Raw genomic sequence first — 12,409 nt, 5'->3', positions numbered from 1 at the left:
TTCTTTCTTTCTTTCTTTCTTTCTTTCTTTCTTTCTTTCTTTCTTTCGATGGTTCCTGTTGTATAAGTGACCTGGAGTAATAATATGTTTTATACAAATCACTTAACAGCGTCATTACAGTGCGGAGAGAGGAGAATTGGGTGGAACTTAACCCTTGGATATATATGGGCTATTTTTGTCCCATATATTTTGTCCCATATGTTTATGTCCCAGATGTTTTGTCCATAAACATTTTTGTGTTTTTATTCCTTTCCTACTAGAAGACGAATTTTCTAAAACAATGCAGCAGGCAGCTGTACCACTGATCAGTAGTACATCTTGTCGAAGTTACTGGGGACTGGATATTAAAAACACCAATATATGTGGAGGGGCTGCAGGATCATCCTCATGCATGGTAATTCAAGGATGGTGCTGATGAGTGCAGTTTTCTTCTCAGTGTGTCTCATGAATGGGTGTTTGCTGACCACAAAGAGGTATAAGTGCATGGTAGTTGTAAAATGAAAAGTGAGAAGAGGAAGTACATTGCTAAGCTGATGTACTGTCATTGCTAATTTGAAACTCGAAGTGAATGCAATTCTCAAAAGGAATTGCTCGTTCATTTGCTTGGGTGACTGTGTGAAATTGATGATGTTCTACTGTTTTTGACCTATAAAAATAATTTATTATGTCTCAACTTCACAGCTGAATTAGACCGCTCAGAGCATCTACTTCTAGTAGCATTGAAAATATAAAGATATTTTAATGTAACTCAAAGCCATAATTTCGTGATTTATATTAAGTAGATGCTTGAAACTTTCTGCAAGACACAGTCTGTTGTCAGCATTAAATGACTTTGTGTTTAATGTACCTTTTAGCCTCCTTTTGAGAATAGAGGTTTCAATCTGATTCAGAGATCTGTAATATCCACCAACTGCCTATTTGCCTCTGCTGTCGTGAGCAGTAATGAGAGGTGGCAGAATGACTTACGCACTGTCTGATCACCTCTGCGGTGGAGGTGAGCATCCATTATGAATTGTGCAGCCAGAAGAACTTCTCTTTTTGCCGGTTGCAGGGAGATTCGGGAGGCCCTCTGCAGTGTGTGCAGGACGGACAATACAAGCTCATCGGTATCGTGAGCTGGGGCAGCAGTAACTGCCAGCCCACTGCACCAACAGTCTTTGCCAGAATTTCTGCCTACAGGGACTGGATCACATCTGTCACTGGAGGGGAAGTGTGATCACTAAAGAGTAGCATGGTGGAACTCTGTTCATAAATGGGAAAGGAAGTACCTAACAGCATCTCTGAAAAATAAGTCTCTGGTCAGTGTTAAAAGACCCAGTGACCCTTCCTCCAACCCTTGTCACAGAGGAGCTTGGATTTGGTGTGTACATGCGTTTAATGTTAAACATTGAACACAGAAAGATAATGTTGATTCATGCCTCCTGGGAATTTATAATCTGAAATGTCATTAAATTCATATTTAGTATGCCATGTATATGTCATTATTTGAATACAATCATATACACTTGTACTATTTTTCTAGTTTGGTAAAAATTAGAATATACAAGCAAATGTTATTCAGTCCATATAATTCTTAATTTCCCTCACACACAACAGTGCACTGAGTACAGTGAGATAGGAACCATGCCTCTAAGTTTCAGAATTTCAATGAACAATGGACATTTAAGGAATTATTTATCAGGCTTACCACTTGATTTTTAAATTTTTTAGATCAAATGTTAGGATATTTCAATTGTTTACAAAGCAATTCATCTGAACTTCAGTTAACCAATATGCTCATCTTTCTAAGTTGTAGCTAAGAATAAGGGAGAAGGAACTAAGGGAGGTCCCTGAGCCAGAAGACTGAATGAAATCCACCACAGAAATATGTAATATAGAATGAGAGCCTGTAGCAACTTTTTTTTCTTATTTTATATATTTCCACCCAAAATTTATCATTTGGTTTCCAAGATTATAGCATTCAGAAACAGAGTATAGTTCAACTTTAGGTAAGCACATATATAACCCCATGAAAGAGCAACTCATAAGGAGATAGGCAATATATTTTCTCATTCTCTCTCTGATCTTTCTTTCCCTTTCTGTCATTTCTTTGTCCTCAGCCCACACACTCTCTTTCAATCCCTGCTCTCTTTTGCAAATGCTACAAAGGGGAAGTATTATAAATATCCTAGTATTTGGTAAAAACTTCTTCCGTGGACATTGTTCTAAACTGCCTGCATTGATTTCAATTATGCTCTTTGACAGGGTCTCTGAGTAAAATGGATGATGAGATTTGCAATGGGGATTCTCTAGTTCTTCCGTTAATCTATTTTGTACGATTTTTACTTTGTCTCTTGTTGAATTTCTTTTTTTTTTTTTATCAGATTACATTAAAAGGGATTAAAGATGGGCTGTATTAAAGTGTCAGTCTGGGGCACCTGGGTGGTTCAGTCGGTTAAGCATCTGACTTTGGCTCAGGTCATGATCTTGCAGCTTGTGACTTCGAGCTCTGCGTCAGGCTCTGTGTTGACAGCTCAGAGCCTGCACCCTGCTTTGCATTCTGTGACTCCCCCTCTCCCTCTGCTCCTTCCCTGCTTGCTCTCTCTCAAGAAATAAATAAATGTTAAAAAAAAAATTTAAAGTGTCCTGTCTACAGCCTTTTTTGCTTCACAGTGAGATTTGCTAGTGGTTAATTTTGGTGCTGGCACAATCTCCACTGTGACCTCCAGGGACAGTGACCTGGTGGTGGTGATACTTCAGGGCTCTGTCAGCAAAGGATATGGGACTAGCATTCTATGTACCACCTCGGGAAACTGCCTGATTTTCCTACAAGGGTCAGAAGCTATTTGGTGCTCTCTTTTCAGCTTCAGTTGGCAATAATTTTTAAATTCTTCCATATTTAATCTTTTCTGTATTGAAGAGGCCTCTTAGACTGTTGTACTTGCCCTGCCTCTGGCTGAAAGCCAATTCAATTGAGGAAGGGCATACACTTTCTTACTTTGACCTTCTTTGCAAGAACTCTCCTGTTTACGTTGCAAGGTCAAGCTATATGTGTGCCAGATTGCAATCAACACTATGTAAATTGATACAGTAGGTATATAGCCAAATTTAAAGAAATTAGAAACCTAATCACCTAATTTTCCATGTATGTATTTAAAAATATCATTTTTGAGCCCCTACTATGTGGCAAATAGAGGCAACCAGAAAGAAGTTTCCCTCATCTTTAGACTCTCATTACAATGGAAAAGAATGATACACAAAGATAATTACCATTCAACATGGCAGCCTGAGAGAGAACAACCGATACTTTCTGCAGGAATGGGTGATGGTTTTGCAGAAGTAATATTTGAGCTCAAGTATTAGTTGGTTTTTTTGTTTTAAAGTGATACATGCCAATCACTTATGTTAAAGAAATCTGTATCAAACTATTTTCCTATTGACAACTCTACATACTCTGAATTTCTCCTGTCATTTATGTTTTTGGAAAATGTGTTCATTTTATTTTGAGAGGGAGAGAGTGTGCAAAAGAACGGGGGAAGGGCAGAGAGTGAGAGAGAGAAATATCAGTGCCGAGCCTGACGTGAGCTTAATCTCACAAACCGTGAGATCACGACCTGAGCCGAGATCAAGAGCTGGACGCTCAACTGACTGAGCCACCCAGCTACCCCAAATGTGTTCATTCATAAGCCAGAAATTGCATGACTTCATTTCTTCTCACCACCCCCACCTTGTTTCTTTCATATGATTTTCAGCAGTCTAGTTCCAGTGTTTCATGCATGTTGTCAGTTCAAGAGTCAACAATATTAAGTCTAACAAGTATCTAATTCTCACCAAAGATCAATAATGTTTGGCACTGGTCTTGATTTCATCTTGGTCTTTGCTGTATTGTCACAAGATTATCACTCTCATTCTTCTTTTCCCTGCAGATATTTACAAACTAAGAATAAATCATCAAATTGTCAAATAATGGCAACACAAACAATTGCTGGGAGCAAAACATCTAAAATCTCTTAAGAAGAGGCAGAATAGGGGCCCCTGGGTGGCTAAGTGAGTGGAGCATCCAACTCTTGATTTTGGCTCAGGTTATGATCTCTCATGGTTTGTGAGTTCGAGCCCTACATGGGGCTCTGCGCTGATGGCATGGAGCCTTCTTGGGATTCATTCTCTCTCTCTCTCTCTCTCTCTCTCTCTCTCTTTCTCTCGCTCTCAAAATAAAAAAAAAGAGGGGTACCTGGTGGCTCAGTAGGTTAAGCAACCGACTTCAGCTCAGGTCATGATTTCATGGTTCATGGATTTGAACCCCACACTGGGCTCTGCACTCACAGCACAGAGCCTGCTTCAGATCCTCTGTTTCCCTCTCTTTCTCTGCAGTTCCCCTGCTTGTGCACTCAATCTCTCTCTCTCTCTCTCAAAAATAAACATAAAAAAAAAAAAACTAAGAAAAAGGCAGAATATAGTGGGAGAATTTTAACAGAGGTTAAAAGCTATAGTCATTAAGACAGCGATTATAATATTGCTGCAGAGATTGACCGATGGAACAGAATACAAAAGCAAGGAACAATGCCTTTCTGCATTCTCCAAAATTGGCAAACAGTTGCATAGTATGACAATATAAATATAATGAGAATGTGGAGCAAGCGGAATCTCCTCACTGCTGGTGGGGCTGGGGAGTAATCAGGAACTCCAGCTTTGGAAGACTGAGACATGATCAGGAAAATTGAAGATGCCAGTGTCCTCTGAGTCTGCAATTCTACCCCTAGGTGTATGCCCTAGGGAATTGTCTTCAACCATGGCTGCAATAAGATGTAAAATCTGGAGCTTTTTAAAGCTCCTGGCATGATTGTAATGTGCAGTCGGGTTTGAGACAGCGTCATAGAGGAAATGAGGCAACCATGACCACTGAACATGTACAAGAATGTTTACAGAAATGTAAGTATCAGCAAAATGCTGGAATTCTGAATACCCCATATAGAAGCATGGATAATCAAAATGTGGTATACTCATGTAGGAGTAAAAAATAGAAAACAGTCCACACGCTCTTTAGGTGAATCTTAGAAACAATGCTGAACTTAAAACGCAAATTTCAAAAGATTAGGTGCCATCGTAAAGCTTAGAAACCAGCAAATTTAAACATTATTTTGCTTAGGCTTACATCATATATGGTTAAAAAAAACAGGGAATGTAGCCCAGTATTTGGAGTAGTGGGAAGGCAGTAAGATATGCTGGAGGAACCACACACAAGTCATTTCAATGCTATTAATAATTTTCTAGTTGAGTGGTGGCTTCATGGATATTATCTTACTTCATAACTTATATATGCTTCTGTATATATCAAATACACCATGTAAATCTACTTAAAGGCCTTTTTAAATTTTATTGCATTATTGTATATTCTTCCAGTGTTTTTGTGCAAATAAATGCAAACATGAATGCATATTTTTATTTTCTCCCATTAAACACAAGAATAACGTGTAAATTGTTCTAAACTTGGTTTTTCCATTTGATCATACAGGCTGGAGATCTTTCCATATCACTGTGCTTTTTAAAATATTTTTATTGAAGTATAATTACCATACAATGTTATATCAGCTTCAGGTGTACAGTATAATGATGCAACAATTCTATACATTGATCAGTGTACTCTGAATCTGTTTTATCTCATTCATCCCCCTCCCCAACTTAAGGCCATTTTAATTACACTAGTTCCTCAGGGTAGAACTTATCCTTCTGTCCGGTTAATTAGAATGTTCCACATACATCTAGAGCATTAAACCCTATCATTTTTCTGTGATTTCCTTTGTCTAGAACATGAATTGCTCTTGTGACTTGTATTTGCTGATGTCACTTTTAACAGTCAGCCTTAATTTTTCTTAGTTAATGCTGGCAGTTACATTTTGTACTATCCATTCTCTTCTAGGGAAAAAGGGTTTAAAATGTGTCTGAATATCTTCTGAATGCCAGACATTACCTGATATTTCCATTGGGTTCCTTTAATTATTCAAGCTAATCTTTATGAAAATGTTTTGAATGTGATATTAATAACCCCTGGGCTATTAATATAGCCCAGGGCATAGGGATTAAGTGTTGGTTCTGAAGCCAGACTTCTTGGGTTCAAATTCCAGCTCTATCATTAATCAGTGTTATGACTGGGCAAATTAGCCTTGTTGTATTTCTAATTCCTCATCTATAAAATGGAAGTAATAAAAGAAACCTATTCATAGAGATATCCTATAGTTAAAGGAGTTCATAAATTTAAAACACTTAAAAGAGTAGCTGACTCCTGATAAACTTTCAATTCATGTGATTATTATCTTGTGCATTTTCCTAAAATAAAGCTTTTAAAGAGGATTCCCCACACCCTGAATCCTTTAAAAATATTTTTGTACAAAAGGGAACAATTAAAAGTTTAAAAAGTGAGCCTCAAACTCATTATGCTAAGTGAAAGAATCCCGTTGCAAAAGACTGTAATTCCACTTACATGAAGTGTCTTAAAAATACATTTATTGAGACAGCAGAACAATGGCTATCTATGGCTATGGGTGAGAGCAGGAGATAACAAAATGGGGGTGATGAAAATGTCCTAAAATTGGATTATGGCAATGATTGCACAACTCCATAAATTTTCTAAAATCATTGAATTGTACACAGCCTTTTTCAAGTAGTTTCAGAGTTCTTAATTGCTTTAATAACTTTTATCAGGATGGGTCAAATCTGATTAAACTCTGATAGTTGAATGTGGCCAAAATCCAGCAATAAACTGTTACATGTGGCAGGAAGAGACTGTCATATATTACTTGGGGAAAGGTTGATTTTATTAAGACTTGCTCTTTGAGATATAAGTACCTATATATCTTTTCAGTTACTCATTTCTTTATGTCTCCACGTCTTTTTCAATAATTCTCTTTCTTATCCCTAAAGGATTTAATTGGGGAATGACATCAGGCTACCTTAATAGCTTTCTGTGTGCCAACTACTTTACATATATTAATTTAATTCTAAGCCCAATCGTATCAGAAAGGCATCGTCTCTCCCATTTTACCAATGAGGAGATTGAAGCAAGAGACGTTAAGTGATTTGTTTTATATTAAAAATTTTTTAATGTTTATTTATTATTGAGAGAGCATGAGCATGTTTAAACAGCTAGTTTCACAGCAGAATTAGCACATAGGTTTTGATGATTGCAGACCTTAATCACCATATGACAACGATGAGTGTTTTCAGAGGACAACACTAGTGTACGTGTGGAGTTTGAACTAGGGAAATGACACTGGAAGCAGGGAGATACTGGAATGGGGCCAGCTTCATGCACACACTTGGACATGTGAATGAAAATAAAATGTAGAGGTAAAAATAAGGCTTATATGTAATAGGGAGGTTCTGTTTTCAGAGGTCAAAAATAGTGAAAATTTCTTTGAATCCATTAGGAATTACTTGCCAGATGCTAATTAAAAAGACTTTACTGCAGTAGCTTGAAGGAATTAGGATTGTATTCTCTTCCCTAAATGAAGTCAGGAAACTAGGAGGCAGCTCTACAGCTATGATAGCCTGAGGCTTTTTCTGTCTTCCTCCTCCATCATCTTCAGTGTATGAATTCAATCCATAAGCCATAAAATTGTTGCTGGGGTCAGGCCATCACACCCACATTCCAAGCAGAGAAGAGGGAAGGTAAGGAGAAAAGAGAACAAATGGCTTTCATAAAAGTCCTACTCAGGGGCGCCTGGGTGGCTCAGTCTGTTGGGTGTCTGACTTCGGCTCAGGTCATGATCTCACAGTCCATGAGTTCGAGCCCCGCGTCGGGGTCTGTGCTGACAGCTCAGACCCTGGAGCCTGTTTCGGATTCTGTGTCTCCATCTCTCTCTGATCCTCCCCTGTTCATGCTCTGTCTCTGTCTCAAAAATAGATAAATGTTAAAAAAAAAAAAAAGTCCTACTCAATGAGTTTTACTTACATATCTGCCTACCCTGCTTGACAAGCTTGTGAATGTAGTTCTTCGTTTGAGTTTATTGTCCAGGGTTCTGGAACTAAATGAGAAAAGAGTATTTAGGCAACCAGAAGTCTCCCCCACTTCCTAATTATCATACATTGCTTTGAATTTTACTTAATTTTAATTTATACCTTTTAAAGAAATAAATGCAAAGAAATAGTGCTAATTAAAAAAAAACCAATACTGTGGTTGTATAAAGCAAAAAGTATAATTTTTTTAATGTTTGTTTATTTTTGAGAAAGAGAGCATGAGGGGGGGAGAGGCAAGAGAGAGGGAGACACAGAATCCAAAGCAGGCTCCAGGCTCTGAGCTATCAGCACAGAGCCGGACACGGGGCTCAAACCACAAATCATGAGATCATGACCTGAGTCGAAGTTGGACACTCAACTGACTGAGCCACCCAGGGGTCCCAAAATATAATTCTTTATTTCCCTGCTGTCCTTGTCCCATTTCCTCTTAATGTTTATAAAGTCCAGAAGATATTATATAACAATAGGAGTATAAGAATGAAATAACAGAGAAAATAGAAAAGAGAAATTAAGAAAATAAGAAAACTTCCTAGAACCAAAGGACATGACTTGTCAGGCTGAAATGAGCCACTGGATACACTGCACACCAATGAAGATGTGGATCCATATCAGACACATCACTGAAATTTAAGAGTACTAAGGACAAGAAAATGATGTAAGATTTCAGAGAAAAAGAGGTCTCACACAATGGGTCAGGGATCTGAGTGGCTTTAAACTTCTCATTGGGAACATTTAAAGCAAATTTTACTATGGGGACCTCTCCACTGGACTTCTTAAGTATGCCTGTGACAGAACTGCATTTTCCTGAAGGATGATCCAAGAGAGAGCAAGGAGGAAGGCACACTGTCCATTATGGCCTTTGCTAGTGCATTTAAAGCTTTATCATAATTAAATCTTTTCAATTTTTCCCTGACAAATCTCATAGCTTAACTGAATCAAAACTATTTGTTTGGTGTATAGACAAAAAGAAAAATATGGGAATGGTACTAATCTCTCAGTCTCATATTTTTCCACCTTTTGCCTCCAAAGGGAAGACTCCAATGGATTCCTATGCGTTCAACATGGAGTTGGCTTATGACAGACTGATGTTAGTGGTTTCTCCTAACTCAGGCTCAGCGATCTGCAACACTGCTATTATGGGAATACCAAGGGGGATCGGTGTGTTCTAGAACATCACCCTTATAGGATGGAAGTGATATCCATTGGGCAGCATCCCCAATCTGTGTCAAAGACTCCCATCTTTAAGGGAGTCCCCCCCAATGTAAATACCCTCCATTAGAGGAAAATCAACTTCTGACCAAGCTTACTCCCTCAAATCCTACTTCAGGAGGAAGTGTGTGTAGGGTAAGGGAGAATGCTTATGTCTCACTGGCTTCTTTCCTTCTAAGACCCAGACAGAAAGGAGAGGCCCTTACTACTGATGGCTCAACTATCCTTTACTTAGGAAAACAAGTTTAACAAATAAAAGAATTTGCCAAGTTAGGTTCTTTTGAACAGTGATAGTAAGGTATATATTTTTTAGTCAAAGCATCTCTATCCTGACCATATATTATTTATATATTTAGATGTTCATGTATTTTTGACCTGATATGAAAATTACCTTGTAGGGACACATCCCATATATAGGATGGAAATTATTTCATCTTTTTAGCTCAACATCAATGTTAGATAATTATACCATAAAATGGAAAAATATCTTCTGCTCTGCTCAATTGAAAGTTGATTGTTTTTTTTCTCTCATAGTATACTGTTATTTCCCCCTTTTTATGTACTTATGCCAGTTTGCCCATGTACATAAAAATTATGCAAACATAAAGACACACAGATACAAATATACTTGCTCCTAGATATTCTCCTCCAAAGTTCATCTGGATTATGAATTTATAAATATTAACATCAACAGGTGAAAATTAGGTAGTGATTGTTATAGGGGTTATCAGACATTTGGTCTGGAAAGAAATTTGACTTTGAAAGCTTTTGGATGAGACACATATGCAGATAGCCTGACTCCTGAAGGCATCTGAGTTTGATGGGTGATAAAGCTTGCAGACATTTCTATTTATGTCATATTATTGAAATCAAAATTTGGGGGCACCTGAATGACTCAGTCATTTAAGTGTCCAGGTCTTGATTTCGGCTCAGGCCATGATGTTGTGGTTCATGGGTTCAAGCCCCTAGTTGGACTCTGCATTATCTGTGTGGAGTCTGTTTGGAATTCTCTCTCTCTCTCTCTCTCTCTCTCAGAATAAATAAAAATAAAAATAAAAGATTTTGGGGCACCTGGGTGGCTCAGTCGATTAAGTGACTGACTTTGGCTCAGGTCATGATCTTGCGGTTTGTGAGTTCAAGCCGTGTGTCAGGCTCTGTGGGTACAGCTCAGAGCCTGGAGCCTGCTTCAGATTCTGTCTCCCTCTCTCTCTGCCCCTCTCCTGTTCACACCCCATCTCTCCCTTTCCCTCTCTCTCTCAAAAATAGATAAGCATCAAATAAATAAATAAATAAATAAAAGATTTAAAATAAATTTTGCTTACCTACAGTATGTGAGTTAAATATGCTGTCTCTTTTTAACTTAAAGTATTTATTACATTATGACCTAGGCACTTATATAAAGAATTTCATCTGCTATTAGGAGGAAATTAGTAATGTTTTTAAAAGCTTTAGGAAATAGGGGCACCTGGGTGGCTCAGTCGATTAAGTGACTGACTTCGGCTCAGGTCATGATCTTGCGGTTTGTGAGTTCATGCCCTGTGTCAGGCTCTGTGGGTACAGCTCAGAGCCTGGAGCCTGCTTCAGATTCTGTCTCCTCTCTGCTCCTCCCCTGCTCACATTCTGTCTCTCTCTCAAAAATAAATAAATATTTAAAAAATAAAAGCGTTAAGAAATATAAAAGAGCTACAATTTATTTTAAAATATTGAGAGTTCACAAAAAACAGCTAATCAAATAGATGAGACAATACATCTATGATGCAAAGATGAAAAATATTAGTCAAAGAATGTTTGGAAATGAAAAGCAAAACACCAACTCAAATGTTGTAATCAAAAGAATATTATATAAAATCTGTATTTCAGCTGGATGTTTTTGTGTTAAAATTTATTGAAGACCATAATAAAAAATGTTGCATACACATAATACATTATTAATAACTATTAAAATAAATAGTTTACTACTAACTATTAAGATAAATGACACCAGCCACGGTCATATATTTGTTTTTGGGCTTATTATTTGGTAACTGTATACCCCAATGTAGTATGAATTCCACAAGAATTGTCTGCTTTGTCACTAGGTCATGTTCTGTACTTAACACACCACTTGTCATAAAGAAGGTACTCAGCGAATCTTTGATACATGAATGGCCAGGTCACAGGTTTAATTGAGTGATCTATGGTCCCTATGATCTATTATTAGTCATACTGAAATGTTGCACAATGCTTTATAGATATTGGTGGTAAGTCTACTGAAACAGAGATATTAAATGGCAGATAGTGCCACTATAAACATACTGAAAATATTTATCCATTAGCTGACATACCAAGTTTAAACTTGGCACATGAAAAATGATTTTTAAGTCCTAACTTGGTAGGTGATAAAATTATTTAAGAGTGTAAAGCACAATGTTTGAAAATGTAAGTACACAATTTGAGTATAACATTGATAATCATGTATAATAGAAGCAAATAAAAATGAAGGCACCTGGTGTATAGCACGAAACTGAGAATATTTTATAAAAGGAACTGTCTGATCATGAGGACTGGTAGTTAGTAAGAAGGGGGAGGAGACACAGGATTCTAAACTGATTGAATCTAACGTTAGTGGTACCCTTGACTTTCCTACGCATAGAAGAGATGAAAAAGCTTTGGGGATAATAAGATCCACTTGGAATATATTGAATTTGAGGTGTTTGTGGGGCATTTGTATATCTATCTATCTTAATTTTACTAACTTGCTAAAACTTTTACTCAAACTATAAAGAAAAAAAAAGCAACATGAAAACACCTTTTGAGCATCTGTACAAATACAGGTTATTTAGGGGCGCCTGGATGACTCAGTCAGTTACGCATCCGACTTCGGTTCAGGTCGTGATTTCGTGGTTTGTGGGTTTGAGCCCTGCTTTGGGCTCTGTGCTGACATCTCAGAGCCTGGAGCCTGCTTTGGATTCTGTGTCTCTCTCTCTCTGCCCCTCCCCACTTGTTGCATGCACTCTCTCTGCCTCTCCCTGTCTCTCTCAAAAATAAACATTAAAATAAATTAAAAAAAAAAGTACAGGTTGTTTAGCACCAGTTTAAATCCCCAATTTAAAACCTATTTCCCAATTCTCTTCTGCAGGTAATATATAATGTAATGTTTTTGTGTTAAGCAAATTGTTTCACAGATATAACACCCACCACCAATAACATAGGATTAAATGTTCACCTC

General features: G+C 37.5%; 1 protein-coding gene across 2 annotated transcripts in view; it reads left to right on the top strand.

Moving 5' to 3' along the window:
* Positions 1–1,654, top strand: part of LOC125918921 (chymotrypsinogen A-like) — an 18,508-nt gene extending 16,854 nt beyond the window's left edge. Inside the window, exons 6-7 of one of the 2 annotated variants that reach the window (XM_049625222.1) lie at positions 261–394; positions 1,052–1,654. In XM_049625222.1, the coding sequence (XP_049481179.1) occupies positions 261–394; positions 1,052–1,216 (299 nt within the window). In that variant the 3' untranslated portion in view covers positions 1,217–1,654. Of the gene's footprint in view, positions 1–260; positions 395–1,051 lie in introns of those variants that run through there. The other variant, XM_049625223.1, reaches the window with a different exon arrangement.
* Positions 1,655–12,409: the final 10,755 nt, after the last annotated feature.

Source organism: Panthera uncia, chromosome B4, assembly GCF_023721935.1.
Source record: "Panthera uncia isolate 11264 chromosome B4, Puncia_PCG_1.0, whole genome shotgun sequence".
Classification (NCBI taxonomy): Eukaryota; Metazoa; Chordata; class Mammalia; order Carnivora; family Felidae; genus Panthera; species Panthera uncia.
The sequence above is the reverse complement of the archived record's forward strand: the minus strand, read 5'-3'. Positions and strand labels throughout refer to the sequence as shown.